The sequence below is a fragment of the Ziziphus jujuba genome, chromosome 1 (assembly GCF_031755915.1).
Source record: "Ziziphus jujuba cultivar Dongzao chromosome 1, ASM3175591v1".
NCBI lineage: Eukaryota > Viridiplantae > Streptophyta > Magnoliopsida > Rosales > Rhamnaceae > Ziziphus > Ziziphus jujuba.
The window spans coordinates 10007452-10026920 of record NC_083379.1 but is presented as its reverse complement, the minus strand read 5'-3'; the positions used below and the strand labels follow the sequence as shown (position 1 = coordinate 10026920).

Here is a 19469-nt window from a genome sequence, read left to right as displayed (position 1 = left end):
TAGCATATAATAGCCAATAATGTTTTAGCATATAATAGCCAATAATGTTTTAGCATATAATAGCCAATAATGTTTTATGTTCCTCCTTACTAGCACCTGACAGAGGCAGCAGCATAATAACCAAAATTAACCGCACCTGTATATTGGTAATCTTAATTTATAAAATTACTGTTGAACGTTGCAATTCATATATTGATCTTTTTATCCCAAAAAAAAAAAAAAAAAAAAAACATTTTTTTTTTTTTGTCTTGGTCAAGGATTTGACATAGGCCGATTAAGATGCCCTGCTTTTGAAAGAAAATTTGGGAAAGACCAAGTGACAACTTTTCTCTCCATATGTTCATTCACTACATAAAAATAACTAAAGCATCTTCCAAACGGGATGGGTCCTTCAACTTAAATAACTACTTCATTTTGTTTTATTTTTGGATAAAAAATAAATAACTACATCATCTTTTGCAAACAACAATCTTTGCATATTACAAATTCATCAAAAAACTTTGCATGTCACAATCTTTGCATGTTATATGTCCCCAAACCGAAAAAAAAAAAAAACTATTTCCAAAATTATATATATATATTTAACGAGGATTTCTTCGTTAATATTTACTACCAAACTTCATTTCTTCTGAAGTAGAATTTCATAAAGCTAAAAAGTTTCATGTATATATGTTCTTTACCTACTTTATCACCTAGATTAAATATGATTTTTAGACTTGGGACATGGCCTTGTATCCCTATTTTTATTTTTATGTTATTTTTTTCATTGAAATATAGTTGGGTCCAAAAATTGAAAATCCAAATCCATATTGTAAATCAAGCATCCTCATAACTTTTTGGGTACATAAACTTGAAAATAGGCAATTCATTTCATTGGAAACTGAATTATGCTTCATTTAGTTTTGAATTGTGAGAAATGTGAAAAAGGTTAAAAAATGGAAGTTAAAATCTTGAAGAGGGTAGGAAGGGTATTATCAAAATAGGAAAAATTACAGAATTTGATTGGATTTCAAGAGTTTCACTATTCACTACGACCCCATACTTCCGTTAAGGAGGACACTCAAACTTGCATGAACCATGATTTGTCATCAAATGAAAAAAATAAATAAATAAATAAACAAAACATAATGAGAATCAATTGCTAAGTTTTAATTGGGTGAGTGTTCTCGGCATTAGAGTTGATAGTTTTAGGATATCCAGTGAATCAAAGCATGTCATGTACACTTGTTTTGCAGCATGAGTTAATTCGAATAACATTGCTCTTTATTTTAACCTCTTCTAATGCAAAAAAAAATAATAATAAAATAATATATATATATATACACACACACACACACAAATATATATATATATACACACAACCATAGTGGACTAGTATAATCATATGTGATTTGAACTGATATATAAATTTATAATAAAAAAGTGTAGATAAAGTCTATAATAATGTATAACTCTCCAAACTACATGCCTAAGAATTTGGAAAAAGAAGAATGTACTTCTATTCCCACCCTTTTTTGTTTTCTTTATAAAGAAATGCTAAATCTTCTAATTATCACGACACACTCTTGACAAAGCAAGCAAGTCACACGTGGACTCTTTCATTTTTTTCTTTTAACAAACATTTATTAAAAAAAAAAAAAAGTTAAAAAAAAATCTAGAATCTATCTTCTAGGACGTCCTATTTTTTTATTTTTTTTTTTGGCTGAAACTAGGACGTCCTTGTTCAATATATATATATATATATATATGTATGTGCGTGTGTATTGAAGTACATAAGTTACTGTTGTGGACTAAATTGGACAACATAGGGAGGATAAAAGTTATCAGCAATCTTTAAATTTGTATGATTTATGCAATTTAACAATTATGGATAATTGTCGAATATAAAAAATAAACGACTTTTCCTACAATAGTATTTTCATTCAATCATGTGTATAAATCATTATGGATTTGCTTTCTTTAAACTCAAATTATTAATGGTATTTTTAACATGGTACTAAGAGAAATTATGTTTCCACATCATACTAGATTATACGAAAATGTGGTATGTTTTATAATTTTATGTATTTAATATTGAAATATATGAGGTTGATAAAAGATATGCCTTAACGCATTGCTTCTACGTGTAAAAAAAAAAAAAAAAAAAAGATATTAAATTATATATAAGTTATTATCAATCCACCTCTTATAAGATCTTTACTTTGAAAAGTAGTTTTTTGACAATGTGGAAATTTCATATTTGTAGATGATGGTTTCAATTAATTAAAACTTACTTGGATCAGTGGCAGTAAGATGAGCAGAATCATTGAAGGAGCAAGTAGCTCCTTCCTTGGTGCTTGAATTTCTCATAGTAGCTGTTGAAGGCAAAAGAGGCATGGTCCTTGAGAGTATTGGGCTCAAAGCAAGGCTGGTTTGGTTGGATCACACTGCAATCGTCAGGATTATTCCAACAGGCCCAATCAAGGGCCTTTAGCAGCTGAGCATGTGGGAAGTTGTTATCTGCTATGCACCACTGCTGAGAATGCCCACCTTTTTCCATCCCCAAAAAAAAAATTAAAAAAAAAAAATTTCCATTTGCTAATTGTGAACTAAAATGATAATTAGTCTCCAGTAATATTCTTAATTAGCTTGTAGAAACCAATGGAGAAAAATATTAATTTCACTTGAGGCCAATACAACGATAAAGCCTGAGTTTGAATCTATTCATCAAAAATTTAAAATGGGTAATCATGAATGAAGAACTCACTAGATCTTTGAGATGTTAATAGAATGTGAAGGACCAGAGCTAGCTGAATTCTCAGTGAAGAAGATGGCATTATTTTGTTTCTTTCTCTTTTCAATGCGTTCAATGATAACCAATAATGAAAATTAGCATTCTGTTTGCGAAGTAAAACTTTGGAGATACATGCCTTTTATAAGCTTTTGCATCTCTGTATGTGTTCATTCCTTCAAACCTACGACACTCTGTATATTAAAGACTCATTTTCTACATAATTAATTAATTACCATATGAATTACTACTAAAGCTTCTTTTAAGTATCCAGGGTCTCATTAATTGCTATAGTGCCCAGAGTTTCATTAATTGTTAGTGGATGAGTTATATACACCATAAATTAACATTACCAAATAGGCTAAAAAGTGGTTTCTTATGACACAATAAAATAAAATAATTTAATATTCAAAGATCCAATGTGGATGCTTTTTTCTTGTTTTGAAGTCCAATGTGATCATACGCATTGACTTAAATTATGATTTAATTAAAAATTTTCATCAAGTTACCTGTGAAAAATAGGATGACTCTGATTGCAATTCATGTTTTGGCCCTAGTCAAAGATCTGTTATATGGCTAATATCTTTTGACATGGCTCATCAAGGTGCCCATCTTTTTAAAAAAAACTTTGGGAAAGAGAGAAAGCATGAATTTTTCTTCCCATATATGTACTCCATACATGAAAGTAACTGGTGCATCTTGCAAATTCCTTTAATAACCACTTTCATCTTAACAACATCCAAAAAAAAAAAAAAAAATCTTTGCATGTTATATATATGTATATAATTTTGTTACAGTGAATTTACATATCCATTATAAAATAGATTTAGATAAAAAATTCGTATAAAAAACTCTATATATCTGTATATAATTTTGCTATAGTGGACTTCCATACCCATCATAAAATGAATTCACATAAAAAAACTTACACAGAAAACTCTAATATATCTATATATAATATAGAAATTATATTATTGGAAACTATTTTCAAAATTATATCCATTAAACCATGATTTCCTTGTGTCTACCTACTATCAAACTAATTTCTTGAAAAGTTGGATTTCATGAAACTAAAAGGTTTTCATGCATATGCTCTTCCAACGACCTAGAGTACTCATCACAAGTTCTTGTATTTATAACATCCTCATGTGGGATATCAGAAAACCAATCTTTCTCTCTTTTCATTCCCAATGGCCAGTCATGGTTACAATTTGTTCATGCTAATATTCCTTGTTCTAATAGTCCCCCCACTTTCTGAATCAAAACTTAGGTCACAGCAACTCATTACGAGTGGTAGTAGTGGTAGTAGCAGTAATAGTGGTGTGAACCACACAGATTTTGAATGGGCCATAAAGGACATGAGATCGAAATCCTACCATGGATTTGCAATCCTTCTGCAGATGCTAAATCGAACAAACGGAGGGTTAACTTTCTTTTTGCCTGGTGATTCAGATTTATCAGAATTCCCAATTGCTCCAAACCATCTCGAAACATTCTTGATGAGCCATGCTATCCCCATGCCACTCTTGTTCAATGACTTGGTACATTTTCCAAATGGTACCCTTGTTCCATCAGCCTATCCTAACAGGATGATCAGGATCCATAACCATGGAAGGTCGGGTTTTTTCGTCAACAATGCACGGATTGTTGCACCAAACGTTTGCATGAACTCTTTGATCAAGTGTCATGGAATTGATGCAATTATTGACTATGCATAGCAAAGTTAATATAGTTTCGTTTTTCGAGATATTAATTAGTATAATCAAAATAAATGGTTTGCAAAGTTAAATATGATTTTTATTTTTATTTTTTATTTATTGAGATTTTAGTCGGTGGCAAGCATACATGTTCTATAACTCGGCTAATGGTGGAATATACATTTGTGAAACCTATACATTTGTGAAACCATTTAACTCATCTGTTTGGGTTTGATATGCTGGTTCAAATACAAGATGGGCCAATGGAGTCTGTCACCTAAATGAGAGCCCAATAGTCATAGGCTCAGTAAATAAGTTGATTAAAGAAGATTCTGATTGAGGAAAGGCCGTGGGCGGAAAACAGGTGACAGATTTTGAATGCAAGGTGGGTCGGAAAGCCTAAATGGTGATTTACATGGGAAGGAATGAACCTGTTAGTTTAGGACTACAGTGAGATCAACTTAAAAAAAAAAAAAAAAAAGAAAGCAGAAGAAGAAGAAGTTAAAAGGCTTGTAAGGTTTCCTTCCTCAATCCTTAAATGAATTATATTATATATATATATATATATATATTTATATATATATATATATTTATCTAAAATAAGTCCCAAATAAGAATGATTCGGAGAATTATAATATGATCTTTTCATAAATATATATATATATATATATCATGTAATCCATATTATAATGTGTATCAATTTTAGGATCTCTTTGGCATTACTTATATAAAAAAAGTTTATGTTTATAGAGATTTTTTAGTAAAACTTATGTAATAAAAATTTTTATTAAAAAGTTATTGAGTGTTTGGTTATTAGTTTAAACAGTATTTTAAGTTTCATTTAAGCTATTTTAAACTTAGTTTATAAGTTAAAAATGAGATTTTCTAGATAAGCAAAAAATTTGGCTTCCCTATTTTGACTTTTTTTTTTTTTGGTTAATAAGCATATATTAACTTTTACAAAACACTCATTTTTTTTAATTAAACAACTTTATATAGTCCATAAGTGCTTATTGCCTACAAAAAAATCATACCAACCATACTCTTAATCTCGGATTGATTGCAACTATAGGAGCAAAAAACATCAGTAAACGGAGTTAGAACTACAATTTACATGTGGTTTTTTTTTTAATATTTATTTTTTATATTGATGTGTTTTTTATATATAATTATGGGCTCTGAATGTGAAAGTGATAATGTTCTTCCTTCAATCAAGCTCATTAATTAATAGTTATGATGTTATGGCTTGTCATACGTACATATTGAAGTATTGTTGTGTCCAATAACTGAAAATTCCAAATCCATGTAAAATCAATATGTATATATATAAGTTGTAACAAGCAGAAAACCAATATCTGGAAATTGATTTGCATACTTACGACTTTTTGGGTACACAAAATTTAAAGGGTGAAAATTATCCTTCAATCTTAAACGAAGAAATAAGAAAAAAAGTTTTAGAAATAAAAGGGAAAATCTTGAAGGGGGAAGAAAGGGATTACGGAACTGAAATATGAAAAAAAATAAATAAATAAATAAAAAAAATACAGAAATTGGTTCAATTTCAGAGTTCAGAGTTTCACCCATACCCCCATCATTCCATTAAGGAAGATACTCATACTTGCACGAATTATGACCTGCCATCAAAATGAAAATGAAATTTTACCCCCAAAACAATAAAAAAAATAAAAAAATCAAATGAAAATGAAGAAAAATGTAATGAGATTCAATGTGCTAGTTTTAACCGGATAAGTCTATTTGGCATCACTCCAATCATTACAGTTGATAATTTCCGTTTCTTCAGCAAACAAGAGCATGTGTTGTAGCAAAAACTAATGTGAATAAACATTGCTTTTTATTTCACCCACTTATAATGCAATAAAATAAATTTCACAATTATAGTGATGGGGTGATTTAAACTGTTATTTGAATTTATACTAAAGAGTGAATTTATAAAAATTTTGAAAAAAAGAAGAATGTACTTTATTCCCATTTGACCCCAAAAAAAACTCACTAGAAATTCCCAATTTCCCTTCCTTTTCTGATTTGTTGGTAAAGAATACTGAATCTTCTACCACATGAGATAGTTAACAAAGCAAGCTATTCCCACGTGGACTACCTTTTAGGCACGTGGATTCTTTCATTTTTGTCTCTCTAAACTAACATTCATAAAAAAAAGGAAATCTTAAATGATTAAATCTATCTTCTAGGACGTCTCAATCTCAAAGATTATTATTTTACCGAAAATAAAAAATAAAAAATCTCAAAGATTGTCAACAAAATTCTCTAACTCTCTAAGGTGCATATAACTAGAAGAAAACCAATTTCTAATAAATTAATTAATAATAAGCCGTGAAATATTTCATATCTTGGGAACAAAGAAAAATGAAACGTACATTGTGGACTTCCATAAGGAAAAGTTGCATATATAGCTAAGGATGAGTCAAATCTAGAGTACCAATCTAATAATCTAAGCTAAAGTGGGAAAAAAAAAAATTGGGAAATTCGTTTTGGAGTGTTAATTTATTAACAACTTACTTGGATCAAGATCAGTAACATAAGCAGCAGCATTGAAGTAGCAAGTAGCTCCATGGGGCTTGAATTTCTGATAGTAGCTATTGAAGGCATAAGAAGCATGATCCCTCACAGTATTGGGCAAGAAGCAAGGTTGGTTTGGTTGGATCTTACTGCAATCTGCACGATCCTTCCCACAAGCCCAATCAAGGGCCTTTTGCAGCTCATCATCTGGGACCTGCTCATCTGCTATGCACCACTGCCCAGATTGCCCACCTAATCAATCCAAGAAAATATTAGTTTATATAGCCATTGTTTATTCATATATATATATATATATATATATATATAACAACGATACCGGTTCAAATATTGAAAAAGAAAATATATTATTAATTAAAAAATTAATATTGAGTAATGAGAAATGAAGAACTTACTTGAACTATGAGGTGTTACTAGAGTGAAAAGGAACAGAGCTAGCAGAATTCTCATCCTCTTCAAGATCACCGACAATTAGCACTCTGTGAAGTAAAACTTTGGGAGATAGATACATTGCCAAACAGCCAAACAAGTTCTCTTATAAGCTTTACCCATCTCTATAGGTATTCCTTCCTTCAATCGTACGGCACTCTCTGCATATTAAAGATTCATTTTCTATATAATTAATTGATTTCCTTATTAATTACTACTATACCTTCTTATTCTTATATACCCAGAGTGCCATTAATTGCTACTGATTATATGAGTAAAATATCCTAGTGTAGTTATGAAGTACTACACTAAAATAATTGATTAGTCAAAGATCCAATGTAAACTTTAATCTACTTAAAATTAGTCAAAGGTCCAATGTAAACTTTTATATACTTAAAAATTTAATTGAATGAAAATTTTCAGTACATTTACCTGAGAAAAAGGATCGAAAATATATTATGGTTGCAATTCATGTTTTGGTCTTAGTCAAAGATTGTTAAATAAATAGCTAAATCTTTTGACATGGGACCCATCAAGATACCTTGCTTTTGAAAGAAACTTTGGGAAAGAGCAACCAAGAATTTTTCTTTCCAAGTGGGACCCTTGTTCCATCTGGCTCATCCTAACGGGATGATCAGGATCCACAAGCCTTTTTTGTTTTTTTTTTGGGCTTTTTTGGTGGTCTACCGGGCACAGATTGTTGCACCAAACGTTTGCATGAATGTTTTGATCAGGTGTAATGGAATTGATGCAATTACTGAATATGCTTTGACAATATAGCGTTTCCATGTATTAATTAGATAAAAATCAAAAGGTTTGCCAAGTTTATTATTTGACGTTTTCTTAAAATTTCTGGAAAATTTCCAGAAAGAGTTTAGTAGTCTAATATGAAAGATGATCTATTGGATACTATAAACTTATTTTGAAAAATTTTAATGGCTACCCTAATCAAATTCTAGAAGTTAACACTACAATCATTATTAATTTGACTATCGACCTTTTCAGAAACATATAATATGATTAAGTTAATATGAGAATATATATGGATGTTCTTCTCATTTAAGTTTTATCTTTTATTTTTTTTTAATTTTTTAAAGAAAGCTTTACCTCCCTTTACAAGTTTGATTTCATGTTTTCTATTAATGTAATATTCAATAAGCAATAATAATTCCTTCCTCTTTGTCTATCTTTTTGGGTTGAGTTTGAAATGCTATTTCAAAGATATGATGGGACACAATCATGAATGAAATCTGAAATAGAGCCCCATAGTCGTGGGCCCACTAAGTAAACTTGACTAAAGAAGGCTCTAACTTACCAACAGCTTTTGAGTTAAATTGGTCTAAGATTTTTTTTTTTTTTTTTTTTTTGCTTGTGGTCAGAACAATTGTGACTTCATATGGGAAGGAATGGCTTAAAGAGGAATAATCAAACCTTTAGATGGTTTATCAGTGACGATAGCTTTTTTTTTTATACTTTTTTTTTATTTTTATTTTTTGGGTAAAGAATTAGTGAGACAACTTAGGAGAAACATAAACCCTTTATAGCTTAATCAAAGGCCTGGTTTTGAGGATCTCCCTGCAATCGACATCGGTCTCTTTTTGTTTTGTTTCGATTAGTTATGTCGTTTTTCTATTTGTTGTGAATTGTTATGTTTCTTTCTTATCTTTGCATTCTACTTTTTAACTATCCGCAAACTTTATTCGAGTGTATACCACTAGAACTCACTTTAGTTGTCCAGTTTTTATTCGTTTTTGTAATTAAATTCTTGTATTGTTAACTCCATTTTATTACAATTTAAATCCATCACCTTCTTGAATTCATTATAATTATATAATTTACATTCCCGTTTCTTTAGATTTCCATTTAACACTTTTAAATAGTTAAATAAATGGCAGGAGCGAATTTGATTTTTGCTAATTAAAAGTACAACCATGCTATCTATTACTACTGAATTTTTTGTTTATAGAAAATTAATTTTAATGTTGGAAATATTTGTGAGGGTTTTGGTTATTGGGATTCGTTAAATAAATCACCGTACACAACGTTGTTGAATGACAGCACAAAAAGTACTTGACAGAATGATAGGGGAACATAATTTTTTTTGGCTTTATATGCAAAGGATCAGCTTTAACAATCATATCAATTAAAAAAGAAAAAGAAAATTCAGCTTTAATGAATGCTATTAGTTTGGTTATGTTGTTGCATGTTTGTCTTCTTCCACTCTAGTTTTGCAATGCACTATTTGATATGCATGATTTAATAATTCTACGATCCACTAATTTTAAATGGATCACAAATTTTATATGGATCACAGAGTAAAATTGCAAGAAAATTTGATGTGGTGGTTTTTAATTTGTGTATTTTTATTTATTAGTGAGTGGAGTAGTTGTATTTAGAATTTGTTAATAATTTTAAATAACTATAAATTTAAAAAATAAAATTAAAAACTAACTTAAATAGAAATTTTATTGTTTACTTTTTTTTCTTCTTAACTTTATAGTTAATTTAATTAAATATTTAACAAACTTTAAATATTACTAATTAAAATTTGAAAGAAACCAATTACACATGATTAAGTAAAAACAATAACAAAAAATAAAAACTAACCACATCAACAAACGGTAACTTAATTAATAAATCTCAATTCAATTTTAATTATAACATAATATAATTGTATTATTTTGTCCCTTTGTTAATTTTATTAGAGTTTCAGTATGTGATCCATGAAGCAATGGAATATCAAGGGAGTAAAAGAAGTTTTAGAACAGGAAGATTGAAGAGAGAAGAATGAAAAATGCAAATATTTTTATTGTTGATTTAAAATTTTAGATCAACATCCGTATTAGAGCTTTATAAAAAGCACACAACATAATCATAAGAATAGTTGCAGGAGAACTTGAATTGATACTTCTTCTTGATATTAGCTATTTATAGTCCTCAATCTTACTTGATTTTGCACTTTGATCATTAGTATTAATCCCTTGATTTTGCACTAAATATGTACCATAAATATATATATATATATATATATATATATATATATGTCTGAGGGTAATTTTACATATTGAATTGCTACACATGTATATGTCTCAAAAACCAAATGCAAGAATTGATAATGCCAATAAACAGTAACTTTACCACTTTTAGTTGAAACCACAATATTGTTCTAAAGTGCTGCAAGTAGGGAAACATACTTCATGTTTCCCTTTATAATGAACGTCAAATCAGGACGATATACATATCATCGAGTGTTAAGTTCGGAATCGATTTTTTTTAATAAATATAAATATATATGCATAATATTAATTATGTCATCCGTATCATGCTCTCTGTAAATTTTAACTCGTTGGATCAATTCCACAGCTTTCAGAGTAAACTTATTGGAGTGTTTTTTATTTTTTTATTTTATTTTATTTTTTTGGGTGGATCATAATTCATAAGTGAACTTAGAGTTAATTAGAAGTACTTTTTTAATGGAACTGCACCAAGCAAATACTACTGATCATTTAATTGCTTTTACAACCACACCAAACAATAATTCCGATGTGCATGGCCAAGGCCATGGCCATGTATCATTGATTATTTTCTTTATATATATATATATATATATATAATTAACTAACAATTTTGGCGTTTTAAGCCTTTTAAAATGCTAAAAACAATATAACAAATATATTTATATATATAGGGGCTACACCTGAATATATGTTTGGAAAAAGCTTCACGCACTAGTAGCAGGCAGTAGTACTTCTTCTCTGGGTCCATGTCTTTAGTATATATGACTAGTTTTTCCAGTTTCAAAGATGAAGAGAAGTATCAACATCAGAGTCAGAATCAGAATCCTCGAATTTATAAATATTGGAAGACGAAGACGACGAAGCGTTTGAAGAAGACGGTGTGTCGTTTACGGGCCACAAGTTCATCAGGGTGGGTGGGACACAACAACTAATCTCGATGCCTCTAAAATCTTCAATATTCATGTTGCTACGCAAATTCTGCCACAGTGAGAGCGAATCCTGCTGGGATATTGGCCTTATCTGTGGAGTCAAAAAATCTGGATTTGGAAACGACTTTGGGGGCTCAAAATACAAGGTGGGGTTGAGATTAATATCCGACTGCTTCTGCTTATTTGGTTCAACAACAAGCATTCTTATAAGCTCCTTTCCCTCCCTCATTTCCTTCATTCTCTGCAACTGCCTAAATCTCTCCTGCAACAGAGCAATGGAGGAGTGAATGGCTATTGGGTTATGGCTTTCCCTACTCATTTCAGAGAAAAAAGTGCAAATATTGTGTTGTAAAGCTTTTTCAAAAGTTGGGTGGTGGGTTGGAGTGAACTAGTAGTACTCCTCTAAGTAGGAACTTGAATATTATTATTTTGCATGTATTTATAGGAAACCCAAATCTGGTTTTCTATGTTTTGAATGATTAAGTTAACCAAAGATTTCAATTTGTTTGGACAAAATTCTAAAGATATGGGTTTTAAAGGAAGGGAATCGGCAGCTAAGCTTGAAAAATCCAAAGGGAAAAGGTCAAATGGCCAAATCTAAGGAAGGTGTTGGTGTTGTAGGAATGTGGAGGGGAAGAGTAGGCCAAAAAAGAAAGGAAAAAAATGATAATAAAAGGCAAAAAGGGCTAAAGAGAAAAAGGGTTTTGGAGAAAAATCCAAGAAGAATGTTTCAACTTTCAAGTAGTAAAATGGAAGGGAGTGTTTGGAAGAATAATAGGTTGGATGATGCTCTGTGAGTTTTGTCCCCAAAAAAAAAAAAAAAAAAAAAAAGCTCCTTTAAAAAGCTTTGGAGATGGAGCCTCTTTATTTTTGGGTGGGGGTTGCTTTGGAAAGAAAAAAGGAGGAAGAGAATGTGTGGAAGGGGGAAAAAGACAAAGGTTTAGAAGAGGGGAATAATCTTTAGGATGTCATTATGCTTTGATTGAAAAATAATATAATGTTATGACAAAGACAAACATACCCAACATTCTTTTTACACTTCTCTCTCTAATGGGTATATGAATGGTTTTTGTCTTGGAGCTTTTGGATTGGAATGGCATGCACAAATGAAGGCTGCAGATGCCGCTGGGAAATGGTTTGGATGCTTCTTTTATGCATCCCTCTTACTGGCTCCTCTCCTTCCATTATTAATATTTTCTAACTTCGAAGCTTGAAAGACTCAAGAGATAATTAATTTTATATATATTTACATGATATGGATGGACAAGGCGTGCAATTGAAAAACTTGCATATAATAGCATATCCATTTGCCTTGGGACACATTCAAGGAGGGGGGAGAATATTTTGCAGCCCCTCAGCGCGCCACGTTTGCAATGTAATTTTTTACAATACTGGGAAAACATATTTTTTTTTTTTCATTCCGTAATTAATTGTTGATTAATTGAAGCCATATTGAACTGTCTCCCAAGAGACAAATAAAATTTTGACTATGAATAAATCAATCATTCTAGCTCCTAAATCCTCACCAGATTACTTGCATTTTAGTGCCTTCAAAATTTAAATTTCGCAATTTTATCCTTTATTACAAAATCTTAATCTTTATTTTTTATTTGTTTTGTATTGGTTCGATTGACACCATGCCAAAAATGCAATGGACATAATTTTCATGGTTTCATATGATATTTTAAATTGTGTATTTTAGAACCTATAAATTATGTTCATTGTTATTAATATGAAAAAAAAAAATTAAGGTAATAGCATAAGTGGTGGATTAGGATTAGATCCAATTGTATCCATGTGCGTAAATAAAAAATAAAGGATCAAAGGTTCAATACGATGGATTTTCAAAATTTCAAACTAAAAAAAAAAAAAAAAAAAATACTTAAATGCAATTAATCCATTTTTTCTTTTCAATAAATAAGGAGACATTTGAATATGTTCTCTCTCTCTCTATATAATTTTATTATAAAAGGCATATATACATATAATATCAAAAATATATATGTCGGCTTGTAATCCGTTATTATTTACATATAATTAGGTAACCAATGATATATAATTTGGTGCGCAGACATTCTCTATAATTGTATATACTTATATTTTTAACCATTTGTTTGGTTGTTTTTTTCCATGTATATCGGCTTTTCCGCCTAATTTCAATGAAATCTCTAACATTTTTAGTGGGAGGGGAGGAAAAAGAAGAGCTTCAATCATGAGCGAATGAGTCTCCTTTGTTTAGGGTGGATTTTTTTTTTTTTTTTTTTTTTCCTTCTCTTTGGGTGAATTTGTTTAGGATGGTTTATTCAAAATGAGCTTGGCATAATTGATATAATAGACAATGCTATATACACACGAAATGATAATTGAAAACAAAGGAAGGCATTGTCAATTCCAATGCACTATATATAACAGTAACATGCTAGCTTTATATATATACATATACATATATGTATATGTATATGAATATATAATTTTTTTTTTCTCTGTTGGGCGGAATATAAAATGTAACTTTTTTTTTTTTTTAAATAATATAGAAAATGTAACCTGTAGTGGGTAAATTATCACTTGTCTTGAGATCCAAAGAACCGGTGATGGCCCAATCTTTTGGATAGGGCAGGCGGATTCCAAAAGCCCATAATTTCTTAGGGTGCCCATTTCATGCTCGAAATAATGAAAGAAAAAACTACCCAAAAAAAAAAAAAAAAAAAAAAAAAAGAATTGGCTATTCTGGAAAATTATGTGTAATCCTCAATTCTCAAAAACAGAAACTGTTTCAGATCCTGCTAATTGGAACATTAACTGAAGATTTGTAATTTATATACAAAATTTGTGGATAATCATGGCACGTCGTTTCTCTGAAGATGATGGATCAATCAACAACAATATGAGCTCTTTTATATGTATATGTACGTTTTATTTATTTATTTATTTATTTTGATTCAATGACAATTAAGCTCTCAAAGATCTGGATATGGAACAAGACAAGTCCCACCAGTCTCCCAGACGACATTGAAGTTTAATTCATAACAACACCAGTACGTCAGCGTTTTGATAAAAGGTTTGTCAATTGTGGTGCACATGGTTAAAATTTAATCTCCAGCTGTTGACTGAAAAGGTCAACGTCAACTACCTTAGACTGTGTCTTCGGTCTTCTTCTTTATCTCCTACAACCCAAACCCATCACCAATATTGTCTTCGTCAATAACTTCACTTGCTAGATAGTTCATTCATTACCTAAAGGTGAGATGCAACTCTGTGTGTGTGTGTTTTTCTTGTTTTTGTTGTGGTTATTGTTGTTGTTGTTGTTGCTGCTGCTGCTGTTTTTGTTGTTGTGTTTTACAGTCTTAAACAAACTAACTAGATCTCTCTCGGCTACAAACTTAGTTGCTACTTTTGTTTATTTATATAATTTTAATTTTCCTGATAAGCTACAGGACTGTTATTAGGTCTTCTGCTTGATGCAATTTCTGATTGTTTTCTATGAATAAAGACTTACCCGTGTACCTCATATTGTTAGCAATTTTAGTTTTACTTTTTTAAGAAAAATATTTATGCAAAAAAGGCAAAGCTGATAAGAGTTAAAATAAGAAAGAGTACTATCGGTGATTATTTATAATACAAAACTTGGAGCTAAATAGCTGCATTTTTCTAAGTCAACATGTATATATGTGCATGACCATTAAGCTTAAGTAGTTGATTCACAGTTTTCCCCTGCAACCATCAAAGGGAGCTCTAGAATAGTAGAAACCGTTGATTCTGCCGGAACAGAGGGTGTAAAGCTTGTAGATCCAATAATATTAGGGAGGAGTGGATGAATCTTGAAGAAGCTGGTTGTCAATTTCACAGAAGAATCGATTGGCAATGAAATAAATCCCATTAGAAGACACAAACCCCACTGTGTCTTGTCCAATCTGCCATAATCCATAATAATATGTGAAATCTCAGTAAAAGATACCTGCAGGATTAGGATGATAAACACTGCTACATAAAAGCATGGATTATTTTGACGAAGCCCTTTGAACACGTTTTTCTTCTCTGGATCCCTTGAATTCAACAGGTTGAATACCTGGCAAAGCACAAAACTGTTAAAGACAATGGATTTGCCTACCTGCTTGCTGATGCCCAGGAGATTTTTCCCTTTGAAATGAAAGGTGACCAAGATGGATGTCTGGTATAGAGCTTGAGTCACTATGTTTCTCCACATGGATTTTGTGATGAAAGGTACGGTTTGGCTTATAGGAGGCTTTTGCATCAGTTCATCTGTGGGTGGCTCTGATAATAGAGCAAGCCCACCTACAAGGTTCACAACGAAGTTTACCAAGATCAATTGAATCGCCGTAATTGGGACGTCTACCAAGGACACAGTGGTTATGAAGGAAATCAATGTCCCTGATATGATCATTGTGAGCTGAAGTTGGATGCATTTCAGGATGTTGTTGTAAGTACATCTTCCGTGACTAATAAGGCTCGCTAACAAACTGAAATTTCCATTTCGAACAATGATGTCGGAACTCTCTCTTGCCATTTCACTGCTCCAAATCCCCATTGCCACCCCAACATCAGCTTCTTTTAGCATAGCACTTGTAGTTGTCCTGGTTCCAACCACTGCCACCACATTGCCTTTCTTTTTCAAACATTGAACAAGGAGGAGCCTATCAGATGGATGAGAGTTTCCCATCACACCGATTTTATCCACTAGATCCATCCTCTCTTTTTCGGTAAGATTTCCAAAAACTTCACCTTTGAGCCTGACTGAGTTGGGAAGCATAAATAATCCACACTTGTGAGCTATGTTTTCTAGAACCGACACATCATCTTCAGAAGCAAGTATGATTTTTAGACCAGCATTCTGACAAGCAGTAATTGCATTTGTGATCTTTGTGCAGCATGTGCTTTTCAAGCCTATCATTCCTACTAAGATCAAGTCATTTTCCTCTAGAATTGAAAAATCCATCTTTTTGGAAGCAAAGGCAACGGTTTTGAGATGTTCAGAGTGCATTCCTTCAACGATATGCTTAAAAGCCCCTCTCTTGTTTTCGTCCATGTCCTTTATTACACCATTGCAGTCATAGTAATGGGAACACATGGCTAATACTGTGGTTGCAGGACCTTTCCAGTGTAAGCGCTGTTCATATCTTCCATCTTCCCTGTCGACCTTCCTAATTAATACTCCACTTCCTTCCTCATCGGAGCTCAATGCTTTCATCTCTAGAATCGTGGAATTTTGCTTTGAAATCTCCATATCAGTCCCCAATTCTGAGGCTGCCCATGTAAGAAGCGGGTCTTCTGTTGATCTACCAGGAACAGATTGCATCAGGATTGGGTTGCTGATACATTGACAGAGATCTTCACGAACGCATATATCTATTCCAGCAACCCAACAGTCTTTCTGAATATTCTCTTCACCAACATAGAACATGGCAATTTCCGGTTGGTATAACTTTTCAGCGCAAATGATACTGGCGGAGCCTACTGTGACAGAAGCCAATAGTTCCTGAGCATAAGCCACCTTGCAAGAAAACATCTTCTTTCTCCAATAAACCGTGGCTAGTATGATGAGAAAAGGTATTGGTTCTTGAATTCCTACCAGCAAAATGGTGAGTGAAGCTGTGAAAGGGCTGATCTTTCCAGATGGTTTTTTGACAATTTTTTCAATGATGTCTATGATTCCCTTGGTTGCTGTTGTATTCCTTAGGTCTGGGAGACCAGCTGAGTGTTTATTTTTATTAGTATGTTTGCTTTCAAGCATAAAACGGAGGAACAACACCACAAGGATTAGAATAGAGATTGATATCCCAGCTATTTGTGTTGTTGCCCCCACCTTATCCAGTTGAGCTGATAATGGGGTCAGACTACGAGTATTGGAAACTTTGTTGATCAGCTCCCTCAGTACTGTATCCATTCCCCTAGACGTTATCAGCATTCGTCCATTCCCATTAATGACTTTTGCACCATAAAATAAAAATGGAGTTTTCTCATCAGCTGTTGACTCCAACCCATCATGATCAACAACAAGGACTTGATCGTCACCAGAATTAACAATGAATAATCCATCACCCGGGATAGGACATCCGCTCTTCAGGTATACCAAATCGCCTACCATGACGTTAGAGATTGATACTTCCTTTTCGCAGCCACCCCTGATAACAGTTAACATTCCGGTTTCAATTGGTTTCTGCATCTCCAAAAGCTTCTGTGAGCGTTTACGAAAGAAATCACGGATGGAAGGAGCAGCTACGAGTATGAAAATGGCCACCAGTATAATGGCACCTTCGTTCCAACCAGTCTTCCAGCCTTCCTCCTTGATGCCGAATCCAATGGACAACACCGCGCACAAGGAGAGAAGTAGAATGTTGCAGTTGTTGCAAGAATATTGTTTAAGAAGTCCAAGCAAGCCTTTTCGAGGGGCTTCGATTGCCTGTGTTGTGGAAAGTAGTGCACTTTCCCCTGCATATCGAATATCAAGTCTTTCTTCGTCACCACAAATCCCAAGCTCTAGATCAGTACAAAGAGCTTCTGCCATTCCTTGGACACCTCCAAAACTCTGCAAAGAATCCATGTCCTTGTCCTTTACTATCTTCACAATATTTTCCCGTTGCAGGTTTGCGTTGTCCCTCGCTCTTCTACAGTAGTCATCCTGCTCCTCGGCATCTGGATGGACTTCTATCGACACTTGATCATAAGGTAAAGCCGAATAAGAATATTCATCCTTCAAGAAATCAATGAAATTGAGTTCAGACAGTAATATCTGAATTATCTAATTTGACGGCCGGTAACATGAATGGAACAAAATAATAGTTTCTCGGTACTCCTGGCTGCATTAATTTCTTGTCAAAAATGAAAATCTTAAATGGAGGCATTAGGATATCTCCACATGATCGGGCTTTATTAATATTGCATCTTGTAGTGGCCGTTAAGTACCAATATCTATTATAGAAAAGGAAGGAAATATATATTTATATACATACATACATACATACATACATACAGTCCCGCTTTTGTGGCGACAAGTCGTCCACTGAACGATGAGCTACACATATTCTACAACATGTTGCAGGATGCATGATTTATTGTTGTTCGTCCCGTAATATGTTGTGGAAGGTGTGTCTCCCAACATTCAGTGGGCAATTTCTCCTACAATATCAATTATATATATATATATATATGTTTGAAACTTACTGCATCTTCATTGGTAACCATAGAGGAGAGAGCAGTGTAATGCTGCGTGGACAGAACTGCTGCTGCTGTTGATGATGATGATGATGATGATGATGGGACTGAGACTCGGGGAGCGAACTTGTTAAGTTTGTCAACTGGGATTGACATGAAGGCTCTATGCACTTTAATGATCAACAGAAACCTACGCCACCGGGCTCTCAACAACACTTTTTGCTGCTGAGACTCAAGGTCTACATGCTGCTGCGGTGATGAGCTCGAATCAGACATTTGGTTCATCTGGTTTTGCTGCATGCTACCTTAATCTCTCTTGTGTATATTCAAACCGACAACAGCAATATATTTTATATATCAAAAGGAGACGATCAATATTATGTAAATTGCACAAGAAAAGTAGAAAGAAAGACATGGGAGCAAAATAGAGCAGAGAAAGTAGAAAATGGAAAAGGGATTTTGCAGTTGTGAGAATGGACTATGGAAAAGAAAATTCTTTAGTATATAGAAGATATTGGTAATGAGATCATATGACTGGGGCCGTCCATGCCACGGTGTTGATATGGATGATTTGGATGTATATTGATGCCTATAATTAGTTAATATCATATAATATAAGATGCTGCTCATTGAGGTTGTATGGATGCACACGTACAACTTATTCATCAAAACCCCCCAAAAAAGAAAAAAAGGACTTTATACGTACGAACAAAGGATGGAGATCTAAGTAGAAAACGCGTGAAACTCGAGAGGAAATTGTAGAGTGGTTGGTTAATTTTATTATTTTATTATTTTTTTAATAGTTTTTATCTGCTTCGGGCTTTGTTTTGTCATCTCTGGCGTCAAGAATTCATATATGGAACGGAAGTCAAGAAAAAAACAAAAGGTGTGGCCGCAGCGACAC

At 32.5% G+C, this 19469-nt stretch overlaps 4 protein-coding genes across 4 annotated transcripts; 1 reads left to right on the top strand and 3 right to left on the bottom strand.

Annotated features, from left to right (window-relative positions):
- Window positions 1–3953: 3953 nt before the first annotated feature.
- Window positions 3954–4958, top strand: LOC132800383 (uncharacterized). Its single transcript, XM_060813938.1, has one exon. It carries the CDS (start codon window positions 3961–3963, stop codon window positions 4486–4488), a length of 528 nt encoding a protein of 175 aa, XP_060669921.1. The 5' UTR covers window positions 3954–3960; the 3' UTR covers window positions 4489–4958.
- An 824-nt stretch (window positions 4959–5782) lies between these two features.
- On the bottom strand, window positions 5783–7643 carry LOC107415349 (glucan endo-1,3-beta-glucosidase 4-like). Its single transcript, XM_060813698.1, has 3 exons — window positions 7416–7643; window positions 7003–7254; window positions 5783–6101 (listed from the first exon to the last, which is right to left on the bottom strand). The coding sequence occupies exons 1-3, from the start codon at window positions 7468–7470 to the stop codon at window positions 6067–6069; spliced, it is 342 nt and encodes a 113-aa protein (XP_060669681.1). The 5' UTR covers window positions 7471–7643; the 3' UTR covers window positions 5783–6066.
- Window positions 7644–11246: 3603 nt separating this feature from the next.
- On the bottom strand, window positions 11247–11714 carry LOC107415217 (uncharacterized). Its single transcript, XM_016023507.3, has one exon. The coding sequence runs from the start codon at window positions 11712–11714 to the stop codon at window positions 11247–11249; it is 468 nt and encodes a 155-aa protein (XP_015878993.3).
- A 2927-nt stretch (window positions 11715–14641) lies between these two features.
- LOC107415233 (calcium-transporting ATPase 12, plasma membrane-type) lies at window positions 14642–19269 on the bottom strand. Its single transcript, XM_016023531.4, has 2 exons — window positions 18575–19269; window positions 14642–18104 (listed from the first exon to the last, which is right to left on the bottom strand). The coding sequence occupies exons 1-2, from the start codon at window positions 18863–18865 to the stop codon at window positions 15081–15083; spliced, it is 3315 nt and encodes a 1104-aa protein (XP_015879017.3). The 5' UTR covers window positions 18866–19269; the 3' UTR covers window positions 14642–15080.
- Between the last annotated feature and the right edge of the window lie 200 nt (window positions 19270–19469).